This window comes from Oryctolagus cuniculus, chromosome 11 (genome assembly GCF_964237555.1).
Source record: "Oryctolagus cuniculus chromosome 11, mOryCun1.1, whole genome shotgun sequence".
In the NCBI taxonomy this organism is placed as follows: Eukaryota; Metazoa; Chordata; class Mammalia; order Lagomorpha; family Leporidae; genus Oryctolagus; species Oryctolagus cuniculus.
This window is the reverse complement of record NC_091442.1, coordinates 83,151,394-83,170,547: the sequence shown is the minus strand read 5'-3', so window position 1 is coordinate 83,170,547 and position 19,154 is coordinate 83,151,394. Positions and strand designations below refer to the sequence as shown.

At 40.3% G+C, this 19,154-nt stretch overlaps 1 protein-coding gene across 1 annotated transcript in view; it reads right to left on the bottom strand.

Moving 5' to 3' along the window:
* The window catches only part of OTOGL (otogelin like), a 172,753-nt gene that overhangs the window by 15,267 nt on the left and 138,332 nt on the right, over positions 1-19,154 (bottom strand). The window contains exons 44-51 of the mRNA XM_051846511.2: positions 14,851-14,992; positions 13,463-13,648; positions 8,979-9,191; positions 8,058-8,162; positions 7,702-7,809; positions 5,788-5,889; positions 5,389-5,493; positions 5,264-5,304 (exon numbers count right to left, since the gene is read on the bottom strand). Coding sequence (XP_051702471.2) covers positions 5,264-5,304; positions 5,389-5,493; positions 5,788-5,889; positions 7,702-7,809; positions 8,058-8,162; positions 8,979-9,191; positions 13,463-13,648; positions 14,851-14,992 — 1,002 coding nt within the window. The remainder of the gene's footprint in view (positions 1-5,263; positions 5,305-5,388; positions 5,494-5,787; positions 5,890-7,701; positions 7,810-8,057; positions 8,163-8,978; positions 9,192-13,462; positions 13,649-14,850; positions 14,993-19,154) is intronic.

The window sequence follows — 19,154 nt, the reverse complement described above, 5'->3', positions numbered from 1 at the left end:
ATTGTGCACATTAAAAGGCTGAATTATATGATATTTGAATCCTCTCTCGATAAAAGTGTTATTTCTTAAATAAAACTGCAAATAGTTTAGTATACATTCTTTACATTGAAGCATAGTTGTTACCTATGTGAACAAATAATTTGACTTTTAAAATTATATCACCTTGGACATTAAAATAAACACTTAAACATCATTCAAAATGAGCACTCACACACACAAGGGATGAGGTTCATTGCCCATGTAAAACCATGAATGTTAAAACTGAATCAATGGGGTGGGTGCTGTGGCATAGTGGGCTAAGCCTCTGCCTGCACTGCAGGCATCCCATATGGGAGCCGGTTCAAGTCCTGGCTGCTCCAGTTCCCATCCAGATCTCTGCTGTGGCCTGGGAAAGCAGTGGAAGGCAGCTCAGTGCTTAAGCCCCCACCCCAACATGGGAAACCCAGAAGAAGCTAACAACCTAGCTCTGGCCATTGCGTCCATTTGGGGAGTGCACCAGCGGATACAAGACCTTTCTTTCTGTCTGTCTCTCTCTCTGTGTGTGTGCGTGTGTGTGTCTGTAACTCTACCTCTCAAATAAATAAATAAATCTCACACAAAAAAAAACACAACTAAACCATTATGTATGGGGAATTTTTGTATATTAATTTTGGATGTTCAACCATATTGAAGCTACTGTTGTGTACCTAGTACTGTGCTAATAAAAGCACCAAATATTCACTGGGAACAATGAGTAATGTCAACTTTGGATTCATAACTGATATTCAGATGTTGAAACTTGATCTGGGAGGGTCAGCATTGTGGTGTAGTGGTAAAGCCACCATGTGCAATGCTAGCATCTCATATGGGTGACAGTTTGTGTCCTGGCTGTTCCACTTCTGATCCAGCTCTCTGCTAATGGTTTGAGAAAAGCAGCAGAAAATAGGCCAAGTACTTAGGGTCCTGCTACCCCTTTGGGAGACCTGGAAAGAGCTCCTGGCTCCTGGATTGTGCCTGGCCCACCCCTGGCATGTTGTGGCCATCTGGGGAGTGAACCAGCAGATGGAAGATATTCTCGCTCTCTCTCACTCCCTCTCCCTCTGTAACTATTTCAAAAAAGTAAATCTTAAAAAAAGAAAACAAATAAGTTGATGTGGAAATAAGCTAGAGAGGCCAGCACCTAGCACAAATGTTCAGAGGAGAAGTGGACAATGGAAGAAATCCAAAAGAAAAAAGCATGGTGCTGGACAGGAGGGGTTGCATTTGGTATAATACTTAGGGAGGTCATGTGGGATGTTCACATCCCATACTGGAGTGCCAGGGTTCAAACCCTGGTTCTGCTGCCAGTCCAGGCTTCTTATTACTGTATACCCTGGGAAGCAGCAGAGGGCACAAGTGTTTGGGCCCCTCTATCCATACTCAGATGGAGTTCTTGGTTCCCGGCTTTGGCCTGGCCCAGTCCTTGCTACTGTAGGCATTTGAGGAGCAGATGAAAGTCTCTCTCTCTCTCTCTCCTCTTTCCTCTCTCCATCTCTCTCCCTTCCTCCCTATTTCCCTCCATCTATCTATCCTTATCAAATAAATAAATAATGAAAATTTAGAAGTCAGAATAAAGTAACAACCAGACCAAGGTTAGTGAAGGAACAAAGGTTTCAACACAAAGAAGCTTCTAATGGTCAGACCATAGGAAACATAAAATCCCATAGGAGAAAGAGCCAGATTTTGATTATGTTGGAAGTTACTGAAATATCCCCAAGACGCTTTGTTACCTCTTGCTGGTCAGCACAGGACCTATGAATGAAAATGGCTACAACTGGAATCCCAGGGACCTTGCTCTGAGTTTTCCTGTGGTGATCAGACTGTCCAAAGACCCACCGGTGCACTTGAATTATGGTGTACAAGGCTTATAGCCTGAAAGTGTTGTGTTTTTAGATCTCTCTCGCTCATCATCTCTCTCTGTCTTTGTCGCTGTCTGTCTCTCTCTCTCTCTGTCTCTATCTCTCTCTCATACACACTTCCCTTTTTAAATATGCAACAACCTTGGTCTGGTTGTTACTTAATTCTGATTTCTAATTTTTCATTATTTATTTACTTGAGAAGGATAGGTAGATGGAGGTAAATAGGGAGGGAGGGAGAGAGATGGAGAGAGGAGAGAGAGAAAGCGAGAGAGAGCTAGAGAGAGACTTTCAACTGCTCCTGAAATGTCTACAATAGCAAGGACTGGGCCAGGCCAAAGCTGGGAACCAAGAACTTCATCTGAGTTACGGATAAGTTTTAAATATTTGCCATCCTGAAATTCAGTCTCTCCAGTTACATAAACCTCCCTGTCCTCATTCATGAATGGCTGTATCAGTCTGTTTGCTGACCTCCTGCCCATACTGTGCTATGCAGGAATATCCATGTCTTTTCCCTCAAGCACCATTTTGATCTTAAGTCACACCTAAGGTAGAACACTTTCCATCTCCTGTTTTATTAAATTTGAACTGAGGGGCTGGCACTGTGACGTAAGAGGCTAAGCTTCCACCTGTGGTGCTGGCATCCAGTGGACACTGGTTCGTGTCTTGGTTGCCCCACTTCCAATCCAGCTCTCTGCTAGGGCCTGGAAAAGCAGTGGAAGATGGTCCAAATGCTTGGGCCCCTGCAACTGCGTGGGAGATCCAGAAGAAGCTCCTGGCTCTTGCTCCTGGATTTGGATGGGTTCAGCTCCAGCTGTTGCGGCCATTTGAGGAGTGAACAAGGTAGATGGAAGACCTTCTTTCTGACTCTTCCTCTTTCTGACTCTCCCTCTCTTTGTCTGTAGCTCTACCTCTCAAATAAGTAAGTAAAATCTTTATAAAAAAATCTGACCTAAACTCCTCAGGGTAGAGTTGTACTTCTGTATATGTCAGCACAATGAATGCATATATTTGGTCTTCAACAAATGTTGATTGAATGAGTAACTAAAAAAAAAGTGAATAAGATACATCCATATTCCTTGGCCTTGCCACTAATGCCTCCCAGATATGCCAATTTGGGTGAATTTTCATTTCTCATTGTTCCTCCTCCAATTAGCTCTCTCAAGGCAAGACAGAGGTCATTCTTCTTCAGCATACTCCTGGATTCACCTATCACCCCTGCATGGACTAGTCCTACTGCTTTCATTCATTATTCTTAGCCTTGTGATCACTTTCTTCTGAACTTTTCTTGATGGTCACCAATGATAGAAAATTCTCTATGATGAACTCCACCTTGTGGCTAAATTTCTGATTATTTTATTTATTTGATAGTAATATAATAACATACACAATAGTTAATGAACCCTTTCTATATGCCATGTGACATCTAAGTATTTAATTTATATTAACTTATTTAATTCCCATGGTTGTTTTTTTTTTAATTGTGTGTTACAGATGAGGAAAGTGAGACACAACCAAAGAGAGGAGATGCCAGCAATAGCTACAGGCTACAGGCAATGTCATATTAACTTTCATTTTGGCTTCATTTTGGTGTCTTGGTTACACTTTGTAGAGGAAATGTAAGTTTTAAGGCAGAGTAGAAAAAAATGAATGAACACACACACACATACACACACATACTCACACATATACATATCAACCCTTGATTTGAATCTTAGATAACTCAGTTAATCATTTACTCTCTTGGATCTTAATTTTGATACCTACAAAATGAGCTAATAGAATCCTACTTTGTGAACCATCACTGAGATAATACAGTAAATATGTAAACTGAGAAAGACTTGAGAAATATAGTGTCATAATTCTATGTTTATATAAATCTGTAGGTAGTACATGTACAAAATAACCAAATGAGACAGTTTTTATGAAACTTATCCATAAATCTTGAATGCATTGTATAAATCATAGATGATAATTCATCATTGGAACAAATGTTGGATCTGTGCTTGTTAAAATAAAACCGTGGGGCAGGTATTTGGCATAGTGAGTATGGCACTGCTTGGGATGCTTGCATCCCATACTAGAGTGCTGGGGTTTCAGTCCAAGTCCATGTTCAAGTCTAGCTTCCTGTTAATATGCATGTTGGGTACTTAAGGTCCTGCCAACACTGTGGGAGACCTGAATCGAATTCCTGACTCTTGGCTTCAGCTTGGCCCCACCCGTGACTATTGTGGTTATCTGGTGACTGTACCAGTGAATCAAAGACACCTCTGTCTCTTATCAATGAAAAAAATTAATTAATTAACTAAAAGAAGAGTATCCATTCTGTTACTTTAAAAATCATGTTATTATTCCCCAAAATACAGTGTTGACCTGGAGAATAGAATCTCTGATAACATACACTGCCTGAGGAGGAAATGAAAAGGTCTTCGTGAAACAAAGAATTTCTTCTCAGAAAAACAGTCAGGAATATATATTCTTTCACAAGCTTTGCGGACATATCATGATGATAAATAGCTAAAGTAAACAAAGACTTGGAAAGCACCAGGGGATGTATCATAAGATTCAAGAAAAGACACCAGGAGGCTGGCATTGCGGCACAGCAGGTTAAGCTACTACTTGGGCCCCAGCATGCATATCAGAGTGCTGATTTCTAATCCACCTCCCTGCTAATGTGCCTGGGAAAGTAGAGCAACACGGCCCGACTGCTTAGACCCCTGGCCATCTATGTGGGAGCCAAGTAGAGTTCAGGGGCCCTGGCTTCAGCCTGGTCTTGGTCCAATGCCAGCTGTTGTGGGCAGTTGGAGAATGAAGCAACGGATGGACCATCAGTCTCTCTCTCTCTCTCTCACTCTGCCCTTCAAATAAATAAATAAATCCTGAAAACATAAGTAGAAGCACCAGTGCCTTATTATTTCTAGAAATTAAATCCGACATTCCTATAAGGCTCCCATGTTCATCAATCACTCTCAGAAAGTTACAGCAGTTTCATGCTTATAGTCCCTCCTCCTTGAAAACAGATACATTATCAGTGTATTCTTAAAGAATCATTAGATGTGCTCATATTCTTAAAATTTTACCTATGAAATACATGAAATCTGTTCTCTTTATAGTAACAAAATTTTTTTTAAAAAGAGAAAATGAAAAAGAATCATTAGAAACATCATTCAGTACTAGAATAATAGTTTAAACATTTTTTCTTCACTTAAAGAATACTGAGCCTCAGTAGTAGTAGAAGACTAGTAGATTCAGTCATCAGTTTATAAAAAGACATATTATACTGGTATAATTTAATGCGAAAAAGGCCATTAACTCCAAGAAGGATTCAGAAATGAGGGAGAAAAGTGAGAATAGACAGATTTGACAAGTCAGTTAAAATGTGTTCTTACCACTTCACAGGTTGGCACAACAAGCTTTTCACAGTTACATTCTAAAAGGCAAAAATCAACATATTTACATTGATCAAAGTACATTAATTTAGGACGATAAAACTTTGAAATGTGAAATTCATTACCACAATGCCACACTGGACAGCATTGACCAGAAACATTTTCTTTCACAAGAGTCATATCTTCTGCACAGTTGAGTAGTGGCGTGGGACAAAGATTTGGTTCACACACTAAAAAGAAAAAGTACATGGTTAATTTTATATAATTTCCCTTTCTCACTACCTGTCATTTAGTAACTGTCATTACTGATGCAGTGTATGGATTAAATCTCCCAAGTGTTGTCTCTCCCACCACCCAGTTTTCATATGTAGGTGAGGACAGAACCAAGGACTCACAGCAGGTAGAACGGAAGTGTTAGTACATCTCATGGAGCAAACCTAACAGAAAGGTCTGATGTAACATGCACAGGGCTTTTTAGACCCTGAGCACATGTAAACACTGTAGATTAGCTAAAATGCACTTACCACAGTAATACTGAGGACAACAGAAGTGTGTGGTGTTAAGATCCACTGTGAGAAATTCTCCATCAGAACATTGTGCAATAGGTTCAACACAAGATTCACAAACTAGTGGTGAAACAAAAAGCCAAAAGTCACAGCTGAGCTAAAAACAAATGAATTATTAGCTCAGACTACTATATACAAATAAAATAAAATATGGTATGTTTAATAAAATAGAAAATAAAAAATAACATTTATCTCTTTATTTGGTCATAAAACATAACACTGCCCAAATATATAAATTGATGTTTTCCAAGAACAGTGATAGAATATCACCTTACCAGAAACATAAGGCATTCAGATTTCTAGTATAAGTTGTTCTTATTTGGATCCAAATACCATTGATTTATTTAAGTGTTCTTAATTTATTACTCTTGATTATTCTAATTTACACTATAACAATGCAATAGGCTCTGGCTCTTGTGACTGTTCAAAGTCCCCTTTGACTATCTATCAAAGTTGACAATAGCTATCAGGATGACCTTGAGGAAATGTCCCCCACATACACACACAGTCTCACAGCCTGGTGATACAGGTGTCTCACTCTCCCTAGGACACTGCTGTGGGATGACTCACTTTAGACTACTTAGACTCTCTTCCCATGGAATTTGAATCATAAATAGGGGGACACCAGGACAAGACCTAGGTGGAGCTGGCTCAGTCCTTCGTGATCTCGACCCAGAGCACCCGGTTTCCTTCCTTCCCAGGGCTACCTTGTTCTGCATTATCTTGATCCCATGTTCCATATCAAAATATCTTTCAATAATTGGTTGTGCTTAAGTTAGACAAAATTGATCAGGTTTTTTGTTTGTTTGTTTGTTTTGTTGCTGTTGTTGTTATTTATTTATTTTGCCTTATGCAGCCAAAGAACTGATTCAAGGAGATGTGTTTTGATTTTCATTGGAACAACTGAAGCCTACATTCATCATCAAATAATCTTTGAAATAATAATCATTTGAAGGGGGAAAATAGTGTATTTGTACAATGCATTAGATAGAATATTTAGCTCCAGCTACATCCCTGTCACTCTTTGTTGCATTCTCTTTCAAGATCATCAAGCTCTCCCACAATATTCAAGAGATGAAGTTTTAAGGAGGGCCTATGATATCTTGATATTATAGTTATCAATTATTCAAAAAATAGTGCTAACTTTTTCTACAAAAATATTTTAGGTACTGGCCTGATTACAGGAAAAAATCTTTGACTTTTGGTCTTGGTTATGTTTGGGAAGATATATTTATGAGGGGACTTTAAAAACGTCATTGAAAAATGGAATTAAAAGATATCATGAATTTTCTACCAGTTTTTAAAAAATATTTATTTATTTATTTATTTGAATGGCAGAGATACATAGAGAAAAGGAGAGAGCAAGAGAGAGCTCTTCCATCTGCTGGTTCACTTCATGAATGGCCACAATGGCCAGGGCTGGGCCAGGCTGAAGCCAGGAGCCAAGAGTTTCTTCCAGGTCTCATATGGGGGTGCAGAGACCCGAGCACTTGTGTCATCATCCACTGCTTTACCAGGCGCATCAGCAGTGATCAGAATCAGAAGTGGAGCAGCCAGGACTCGAACTGGCACCCATATGGGATGCCGGCACCACAGGTAGAGGCTTGACCTTCTATGCCACAGTGCTGGCCCCTTGATCAGTTTTTTGAAGCCAGCTCATATATACAGTTTTTCCTGATACAGGAGAGTACTAATTGTAATAAGTCTAGTCATTTAAATTGTACATTTGTTTTTACAATCCTTACTCAGCTGAATGCTTATGAGGATAACATCAGAATATTGGTAACCATCAGTACCATGAAATTCATCAAATAATGAGATTTTCTTGACATTGTTCCTCTTCTTCCAGGAAATTATCTCTACAATACTCACTACAGAAAGGGTAAAAACAGCAAGGTTCTTCCCTTTGAACTTGAATCATGAATTGATCTTCTCTGCATCCTGGTGTTGAAATATTGGGGCATTTGAAGGGGTCACATTCTGCAGAAATACAAAGAAACATGAAACTTCTAAGAGTGAGATGATAAAATTAATGACATAGTGTTTAATTCTATTTCAATTTAGTGTCGAGAACTTAAAGATCTTCATGTTAGTGGAAATATATAATAAACAGCAACTCCACAATCTTTTGCAATTAAGCTATTACCTTGGAGACACAAAGAAGAATCTATTCCACTATTCTGAATGAGCAATAAACTTCACTTTTTTGTCCCAGATGATTTACTTACCACATTTGTACTGTGGGCAGCATGAAAGAGGGCTGTGTCCTATAATCAATTTTTGACTGTCGGTACATGTTGGAATGGTAGTTTCACACAAAGTCATGTCACACCCTGGAAATAAGAAACAGAAGGGTTAAACATTAGTTAACATAGCTAAAATCTTGTGCTGCTTACTCGAAGTAAGGGCCTGACTATTACTATGTGAGTGCAAGTTTCTATGTGGCAATTACATCCGTTTAGCACAAGAAATAATTTAGATGCAAAAAGCCACAAGCTTTCAGGTTTCTTTTAATGTCTTTCACTCCTGATGGCCAAAGTAAAAGACTTCCAGATCCAAGGTGCTGTGATACGGTGGGTTAAGCCACCACTCGCAATACAGACAGCACATATGAAGTGCCAGTTCATATCCTGGAAGCTCCAGTTCTGATCGAGCTCCCTGCACACGCCCAGGAAAGCAGTGGAAGAAGGCCGCTGGGTCCCCGCTACCCATGTGGGAGATGTTCAGGTCGGATGGAGTTCCAGACTCCTGGCTTCGGCATGGCCTAGCCTGGCACTTGTGGCTATCTGAGAAGTGAACTAGAGGATGGCTCTCTCTCTTCTTGCCTCTCTTTCTCTGGGTAACTCTTCCTTTCAGATAAATGTTTTTTCAAAATTATTTTAAAAAAGAGTTTTGCAGATCCATTCTCTTGTCATATATGGTTGAATACTATGAATTGCTAATAGTCAGAGTTTTGCATATATATTTACAACTCAACAAAACCATAATGATGCAAAGCTTGCTTTGGAAAACAATGACATTTGTAGTAATACTTCATTGCTACTTCAACTCAGTTTTTTATATCAAGCATCATACATGGCTTATTTTTTTCACAAAAGATATCAACATATTTTGTGGAATTAACTGCCTATACACTTCTGCATACTTACCACAAATTTCCTTTGAACAACAAGTCAACTTATCAGTGATCTTCATGACGACTTCAGCTTCTCGTTGACACACTGGTGAGGGCTCCTCATCACAGTCGGGTTCTATGGGAATAATGCTTCCATTCTCCAAACACTTGTACAGGGCGCACTCGTCAACACCCCCATTCCAAATCTCCCCAGAAGTACGGGGTTGGCCCTCACGATCAGTGCATGCTGAAAAAGATGAACAGTTATAGCACTCATAACCTGGATACTAACATAAATCAAGCCATGAGGTTTTGACTTCAGGCCACAACACGGATGACACGTCACCAAACCATCCTTGCCCGGATTCCCCTTCCCTCCCTCAGCTTCTAGCTTATGTTTCAATCAATGAAAGTTTTTATGTAGTCCTCTGGAAATAATTTTCTCTTCCACAATTCTGTAAATTTGTGTGTACTATTCTATAAATCAGATAATCTATTAATTGCTTTTTAGATATTTTATGTCTTATTGACCTAATTTATTTAGCTTGAACAAATTTCAGACATATAAATTTAACTTAGATTTAAAATATTAACTGGATTCCAAACTTTTGTATATAGCTTTAAAGAGGCCCTGATGCAGACTCTGTACTGAAAAGGGTAGCTGCAAGAGTTACGGATTCCAGGATCTGGATTCTAAGCCTTGTGGTTGCTTAAAAGCCTCTGTAACAGACACTGTGCTGGACAGGGGAGCTGCAAAGGTGTTCCAAGGAATCAGGGAGTTTTTAACAAAAACTCCAACATTAGAAATTCCTGAGAAAGCCATTCGTAAGAAGATCCTCTTCAGATCAGTTTCAGTTTAAATAAAAGGGACCTCAACAGGTGCTATTGAACACGACTACTTCTGTGAAATTAGGATTAAACTTCTACCTCTTAAGTCTTCACAGTTGAATGCGAAAGACATTCCTGACTGCTCCTATAGCCAATCAGAAACCTTAGCACTCGACTTCTTGGAGTAACTAACTACGCAGGGACACAGACCTTGGCAATGACTGAGACTGCTCCAACCCACAAAGCAAATTTGTTAGACAGGATAGACAGAGACTTACAGACCCTGGATAGGCAGGGCCTGCACTACACCCCCCATGAACAGGAAGCAGTTACGAAGAGATGATTTGACAGCCATCAACTCCCCTTAGGATTAAGGGGATGGAGTCTCTGAGGGGGGAATGAGTTAGGCAGGTGTACTCTAGTAGGCCAGGCCTACGAGATGAGCCCCTGGAAAATCCAGATGCCGAATGGTTTACTGATGGCAGCAGCTATCTGAAGGAAGGAGTTAGAAAGGCAGGCTATGCCGCAGTGGATCTTACTCAGACAATAGAAGCCCAAACACTACCACACAATACTTCAGCCCAAAAGGCAGAGTTTATTACATTGACTAGGCCTTTACAACTGGGAAAAGGTTAGCGAGTTAATATATATACAGGTCTGTATATATATTATATATATATATATATATATATAAAGCCCTAGTCAATGCAATACGCAGCAATCTGGAAAGAGAGGGGCTTACTGACTGCAAAGAATTCCCCTGTTAAATATGGAAGAGAGATACTGGCTCTACTTCAGGCAGTACTGGAGCCTTTAGCAGTGGCGGTCATCCACTGCAAGGGACATCAGAAGGGAGATAATTATGTTAACCAGGGAAATGCGTTAGATGGTGGATGGTGGATGCTAAATCATAGAATTATGCTACCAATGGCCACTCAATGGAAAATTATAAAGGAGATACACAACTCTACCCACTTGGGAAGAGATGCCTTAGTACAACTGGTCTCCCGAGCTTTTGGAGGAAAGGGACTAAATACGGTCATAAAGGAAGTGACTCGCTCTTGGCCACTATGTTTATAGAATAACCCTCACCACGTAAGGCCACCTCCCCTGTTGACTCCTGTGCAGAGGAGGGAACATAAACAGGTGAAGATTGGCAGGTTGACTTTACCAATACTCTCCCAACAAGCAATTATAGGTACCTTCTAGTCTTTATTGATACTTTTGCAGGATGGATGGAGGCCTTTCCGACCCGAACACAGAAAGCACTCAAGGTGTTTAAAGCCTTGTTGAAAGACATCGTGCCACGCTTTGGACCCCCATGGTCACTCCAGAGTGACAATGGATCTTCATTTATATCTAAAATAACCCAGCAGAACCTAGCAACTTCTGAGAATAATGATGACCATGCAGGAGACACGGAATATGGCAGTGACTGACAGAGCCCCAGCTCGTAAAGCAAACTCATTAAATGAGATAGGCAGAGACTTCCAGACTGAGAACAGGCAGGGTCTGTGCCACTAATAAGCAGGAAGCAGCTACAGAAGATGGTGACTCGACGCCCATCAACATCCCCTTAAGATTAAGGTCTGGAGTCTCTGAGGGGGGAAGGAAGTAGGCAGGCATACAGGCTAAAATTGATCAGATTTGTGAACTGAAAGACCACGCCTTCACCACGCCCCTGTGTGACTTCAAGCCCTACCTGATGCCTTCGCCACACCCCTGTGTGGCCTCATTCCCCTACCTGGCCACACCTGGTGCCCACCAGCCAATCAGGTTAATTAACCACTCCCCTTTGGAAGTGGGTTAAAAGCCGGGACACAGTGTGGCCCAGTAGGCTCTTTTTCCCTGGCCTCTTGTCAGGAGGGGGCTTGCTGTAGCCCCACGCCTCCAGGGCGCATGGCCTTCAGACCATGTGCTCTAGGCTTCCTGGCCCAGATAAAGGCCTAGCTGCTTATCCACGTGGCTGGTTCCTGGTGCTTGGTATGAACCCCTATTCACCTCTCTCTCTTAAAGCTCTCACTCTCCTATGCATCTTTCTCACCAAATAAAAGCTTAAAACGTACCATGCTGCCTCGTTTATCTGTGCCAGTATTTAGAATTTTTCTCTAAATATTAGGCAAGAACCCTCTTGGGCTTATTAATATCGGGGATTTAGTAATAAGCCCGTGATGAAATTGTAAGGCACCCCAAATCCAGTAACACATGTGGCACCCCGGATAGCATTTCTAGGAACTTTAAGGGGTCACATTTTAGTGTAAATTTTAGGGGGTCTTTTCCGACTTCATAAAGAATGAGTAGTATTAGAATACAAAGTACTCCCTACCTCACACTAGCATTTACATCATATTAAAATTTTAAATGTTTCTGCTTTAAAATGTAAAATGGGAAGTAGGCAATCAGGCAAAATAGTATTTAGGGCTCTGTTAGCTTTATATAACAGTTTTATTTTACAATAAATATGGCTCTCGAAGTTCTTTTTTTATTTTATTTTTTTACAAGCAGAGTGGACAGTGAGAGAGAGAGACAGAGAGATAAAGGTCTTCCTTTACCGTTGGTTCACCCTCCAATGGCCGCTATGGCCAGCGCTGCGCCGATCCGAAGCCAGGAGCCAGGGGCTTCCTCCTGGTCTCCCGGGCGGGTGCAGGGCCCAAGGACTTGGGCCATCCTCCACTGCCTTCCCGGGTCACAGCAGAGAGCTGGACTGGAAGAGGGGCAACCGGGACAGAATCCGGTGCCCCGACCGGGACTAGAACCTGGTGTGCCGGTGCCACAGGCGGAGGATTAGCCTATTGAGCTGCGGCGCTGGCAGCTCTCGAAGTTCTTTTAAGGAATGATCAAGAAAAATGTAGTTCCCAACTAAGTCCTCAACCTCCAATGAACTTCTCTTAAATTATCCTAATTATTAGAAAACCAAATTCATATATTTCCGGACTACAAATATATGCATGCCTATGTATTCTACATGTCTTATACACACTTTACTCACTGGCAAACACAAGGAATGTTTCCAAAACTATATATTCATTTCACTTGTACTTGTCTTTCCCTTTGATTATAGCAAATTCCCTTTTCTTCTGACCATAATGAGGAGACTTATGACTGTAGAAGTATTCTGGTCCGGTTTTTTCAATGCTGTACTTTTTCCATTTGCCACTATCATGGAGACAACGTGTTAGAATAAAATGGTTTAAAATTGAAAGCAGAAATATTAAATGGTTTCTCCTCAGATAAGAGTATCTGTCATTTCTTGGTATTTGCCCATATTATCAGAGCACTGTGTTAAATACAAAATGACTCGCACTTGCATTGTTTTATAATCCCTACACTAACTTCATAGGATAAGCACTATTATTTTCCCCAATTGACAGAGGCATAACTTCACACTCTTACAGGTAAATGTAAACCACGAATATATCAAACAATTGAATTTCTACTCAGTCAACACTCTACTCTCTTAATTCTATATTTTTCATGTTCTTTCCTGGTTACCATAAGCATCAGTAAACATTAAAATGCATCACCACCAAAGCTTCTAATTTTGTTAACTTCAGTAGAGATCATGTTAAAACCGAACTACAAGCAAACTCATTTCCTTTCCAACAGCCAGGCTATCTTTGATCAGTATTTCTCAGCATGTGTTGTTGTTTGGTGGATTCCTAAAATACCATCTTATACTTTGCTTCTTACCACATTCTTCTTCTGGAATGCACCGACTTGAATCTGGCCTGTGAAGAATTGTTCCATTTTTGCACACACAGTCTTCTCTTAAATGCACACATGAGGAGTGTCCATAGAACCATCTGTTCAGACATGTTCGTGCTTCACAGGGTTGCACACAGGGTTGATATTCCTTTTCCTCTGGGCAACTCAGAGCTATGAGTAACAGAGGACAGAATTTGCTGATGTTAAAAGTCATCTACTTGCATTCTAATAAAAGAAAAACATCCAGTTTTTTTCTGAAAGATTAATTTGCCACATTTTGGTCTCTCCCAATTCCATTTTTCATAAATCAGAAATAAGCCACCAATGGATATTTTGGGCATCTTCCAGGTATCCAGTTAGTATTAGATTTTATGGTGGGAAACAGTTATCTGAGTTATGTCAAACAAACATGACCAATAGGCCAAGTCTGGTTCACATATAGTCAACCATTATAAAATTATTGCACTTTTTAGTGAAAGGGAGTACCACAGTCTTCTCAGAATAAACATGGAAATACATTTTAAATATGTAACAAACCCAAGTGATTAAAAACAGGAATACTGCATGCTTAGGTTTAATCTTTTAGTATCAAAAGAAACCATTATTAATAACCACTTTCTGGATGATATTTCAGAAAATTCTTGATGATTTTCACTGATCTTAAAAAAGTCATCCTGTTAAAAAAATGAATAAACAGCTAGAGGGGCTGTAAATTGGTACAACCTCAGCAGAGAACAACACGATAGTGTCTAGTGAGATTAGAGATGGCATGTGCCCCCAGTGAATCAGCAGTGCTGTTCTTGCTGATAATTACTTCAGGGGGAGGACAGAGGAAACATAAGAGAAGGGCCATCCAAACTTTAAGTGTAACTATTTCATTTCTCATGTTGAGTGATGTAACTGATGTTTATGAAATATTATTTTTTATCCATGTATATTATTCTAACTAAATTATTTTGTGATTAAAAATTTGCAAAGAAGGGGCCGGCACTGTAGTAGGTTAAACCTCTGCCTGTGGTGCTGCCATTCCATATGGCGCCAATTCGAGTTGTTCCACTTCCAAACAAGCTCCCTTCTAATGGCCTGGGAAAACAGAGGAAGATGGCCCAAGTGCTTGGGTCCCTGCACCCATGTGGGAGACCTGGAAGAAGCTCCTGGCTCCTGGTTTTGGATCAGCCCAGCTGTGGCCATTGTGGCCATTTGAGGAGTGAACCAGCAGGTAGAAGACCTCACTCTCTATCTCTTCCTCTCTCTGTCTATAAATCTACCTCTCAAATAATCAATAAATCTTTTAAAAATGCAAACAAAAAGAAATGAGTGAATACATAAACAGAGAGTGTTGTTTTTAAATGGAAAATACTATTAATACTTACAGCAATAATCAGGTGTTCTCCACTCAATACAGATGTCAAACTTATTGCACAATGCTACATAGGCAGAAAGTGCATCACACTCATAGTTCCAAAAATAGGTATAATTGATCCACATCTTTTCACAAAAGTCCTTTGGTGAAACCTAGAGATACATTTTGCCTTGGGATAGGTTATGCTGTTTTTGTTTTGTTTATGTTTCTATGAAGACCCTACGCTCAATTAAGGTTGTCTGGAGAATCAAAGAACAAATTATGATAGTTGCTCTAAGACCTTAGATTTTCAAAAATCTAAATGTCAATTCTGAATTTATATTTTTAAGCATGCATTTTAAACATGATGTTTCCTTCATTAACACACATAAATCATTCTTATAACAATAAAAATATACTGAATGTATTAATATTGACTGTCACATATTTTAAATAATATGGCTTGCTTTAATTAATCAGAGACTTTTTCTACAGAATACATTCTATTTTGATTTGGAGACACATCAGAGAGCTGAATAATTTAATGAGAAATTCAACACTGATTCAATTTTTTTCTTCATTCGGCCATTCAGCAAACACATTCTAGGCATCTACATTCAGATGTTAAATTCTGATATAGATCAAAGTATCAGGTAAAATATTTATTAATTTTGTAACCCATCATTTTTTCATTACATTTTTTCCCTTTTGCTGAATCTCCTTTTTCCAGCCACTTACCTTCACACATTACATCTGCTATAGCCATTAATAGCCTCCTGTTTGTCAAATCTAATGAGTACTGATACTCTAATCTCTCCCCTACTGTTCAGAGGCTTCTGCTCCCGGCACTCCCTGTTTCACTAGATGTTCTCCTTTCCCATCAAAGTCACTGCATGCTGTTGTCTTTGCGCCTACTTGGTCACTGTGTCCCCTTCCTGCCTCTCGTTCTGTCTATAAACCTCATCCTCAACATTCTTGTCTTCTCACAGAAAATGCTCTTCCTAGGCTCACTCACTCCTACAGGTTCCCATCAATGCCTGACGCAGCTTTATTACATGTGAAATAGAGTTAATAAACACATTTGCTACTACCTACAATTGCTGTGAGCATTAAATATACTAATACATGGAAAATGTACAGAACAGATCCTGGCACATCTTGAACTCGTTACTGCTATTCCTAAAACCTCATATGCTGATAGTTCCCCAAAACTGATCTCTCACCGAAACTTTCTCTTCTGAGCTTCCAAATTATACTTTAAGTGTCTTCTGGCTATTTTCACTCTGATGTTCCAATATACCCAAAATGAAAATCTGGACCTTCTCCACTTAACTCAGCATAAAGACATATTCTTATATATTTCTGATATATCCTTTAGCTATCCACTCATGTATGTGAACTTTCATAATTTATGAAGCACCTATGCATAAGGTACTGTGCTGTACATATGGAATATGAAACTAAATCAAACATACCTGATCTCTGCCTACAGAGCTCCTACTTTTTTAAAAAAAAAAAAAAAAAAAAGCCCTTTGTGTAGGATCAAGAGAAGCTACCATACAAAAAATGATAGGAAGAAGCAAGTATTCCAAGCAGAGAAAGCCCATTGGCAGGGAAAAAATCTTGGAATATTCTAGTTGTAGCAGACAGGAAGCTAGAATGGTCTGAGCTTACTAAGCAAAATAAATAAATAAATAAAATGTGCTTCAAGAGGCAACTAGAGAAGTAGGTGGACCCACATCTTAGAGGACTTTACAAGGCCTGGTAAGTAGTTTGTAATGTACTCTATGTGTAAGAAAGATATTGAAGGATTTTATAAGTAGAGAAAGGACATAACCCTGTTGATATTTTTAAAAGATCATTCTGCCTTCAATGTGGACATCTGCAAATGAGGTAAAATTAGAAGTGGGAAGGCCAAATTATGACGTTTTGTCTTCAGACCAGGATAAAGATCAGTTATTTAGATGAATATGTTGGCATTGGTGACTGGAAGAAAAGTGTGGCTATTCAACATATATTTAGTAGAATCAGCATGACTTGGTGATGGTTAGAATGGGACAGATCAAGAATTAAGAAGGCTCCACCAGGGGCTGGAATTGTGGCATAGCCAGTTGGGTCACCACCTGTGATGCCGGCTTCCCACATGGGTGCTAGTTCGTTTCCTGGCGGCTCTGCTCCCAATCCAGCTTCCTACTAATGGCCTGGAAAAAGAAGCAGAAGATGGCCCAAGTACTTGGCCCCTTGCCACCCATGTGGAGACCAGGGGAGTGAACCAGTGGATAGTAGATACCCATCTCTGTCTGCCTCTCTCTCTCTCTCTCTAACTCTTTCAAAACAAATAAATATTTTTTTTTAAAAAAGGAAGGTACTGGGGTGAACACTGTGGTGTAGCAGGTGGAGCTGCTGCCTGCAGCACCGGCAACCCATACGGGCTCTGTTTCAAGTCCCAGCTGCTCCACTTCTGATCCAGCTCTCTATTATGGCCTGGAAAAGCAGTGGAAGATGGCCCAACTCCTTGGGCTCCTGAACCCACATGGGAAACCTGGAAGAAGCTCCTGGCTCCTGGCTTTGGATCGGCCCAGCACCAGCCATTGCAGTCATCTGGGGAGTGAACCAATGAATAGAAGATTCCTCTCTCTCTCTCTCTCTCTCTCTATCTATCTCTCTCTGCCTTTCCTTCTCTCTCTGTGTAACTCTGACTTTCAAATAAACAAATAGGACAGCGCTGTGGCTCACTTGGCTAATCCTCCGCCTGCAGCACCAGCACCCCAGGTTCTAGTCCTGGTTGGGGCACCAGATTCTGTCCCGGTTGTTCTTCTTCCAGTCCAGCTCTCTGCTGTGTCCCGGGAAGGCAGTGGAGGATGGCCCAAGTGCATGGGCTCTGCACCCGCATGGGAGACCAGGAGGAAGCCCCTGGCTCCTGGCTTCGGATCGGCACAGCGCCGGCCATAGCGGCCATTATGGGAATGAGCCAATGGAAGGAAGACCTTTCTCTCTGTCTCTCTCTCTCTCACTGTCTAACTCTGCCTGTCAAAAAATAAATAAATAAATAAATAAATCTTTTTTTTTAAATGAAGGTATCAAGAATTTATTGATCTTGATACATGTTCAATCTAAGTTAGAAAGTTGAAGCTATACACTTTCACTCACCCCTAACACTGACATCTCATCAGTCCTTAAATCCTGCCCATTCCAAGATCCAGTGTCTCCCATATTCATCCCTGGCTTTCTGGACACATAGCTATCCTCACTTGTTTTCCCTTGACCAACACATGTTAATATTTTCTCAAGGCAATACTTTAAATTAATTAATTAGGCTTCTGGGTGAGGTCAGGAGTAAATAGTTTAAAAAACAAGTCCGGTTGGTTAATGATTGTTGACTCTAGATGATAGATACATAGAGATCCTTATACTATTCTCTTCACCTTTGTGAATATGTAAACATTGCCATAACAAGTTAACACAAAAAATTAACAATCAGGTTCTCTACCAAACCTGCCTAGTTCATCTTCTTCATGCTATTATATAGATCTACTAAGCACCTTGTATGTCCCTCCCATTTTTACTTAATTTTTTTTCTTACAATAGGACCCCCACCAAAGTAACTTTTAGAAGCAGAAGGTAGAAGAAGGGAAAATTTATCTCTAGGTTGATTAGATTTCATCCCAAAGAAATCACTATCACTCATAATCTCTTGATTTCAAGTATTTTTTGAAGTCATGATAATTTACATTCTGGTTTTTAATACTATTTACCTTTTATTTTTATTTATTTATTTATATTTTTTGACAGGCAGAGTGAACAGTGAGAGAGAGACAGAGAGAAAGGTCTTCCTTTTTGCCTTTGGTCCACACTCCAATGGCCGCCGCAGCTGGTGCACTGCGCTGATCCGAAGCCAGGAACCAGGTGCTTCTCCTGGTCTCCCGGGCGGGTGCAGGGCCCAAGCACTTGGGCCATCCTCCACTGCACTGCTGGGCCACAGCAGAGAGCTGGCCTGGAATAGGGGCAACCGGGACAGAATCTGGCGCCCCGACCGGGACTTGAACCCAATGTGCCGGCACCGCAGGCAGAGGATTAGCCTAGTGAGCCGCGGTGCTGGCCACTATTTACCTTTTAAATACCATAATGGTTTACTGTGTAAGAAACGTATAGAAAAATATATCCTACCTTTCTCATTGACTAATGAGCAACTTGCTATTGAAGTCAGTCCATAAGCAACCACTTAAAAGATTTGTTGTGAATTGAGATTGGGTGACAAATAGCAAGCTCAGAGTGAATTGAGTTAGGGTGCTAAATATCAAGTTCATCACAAAGATACTTTTTCCTTGTTGGCCT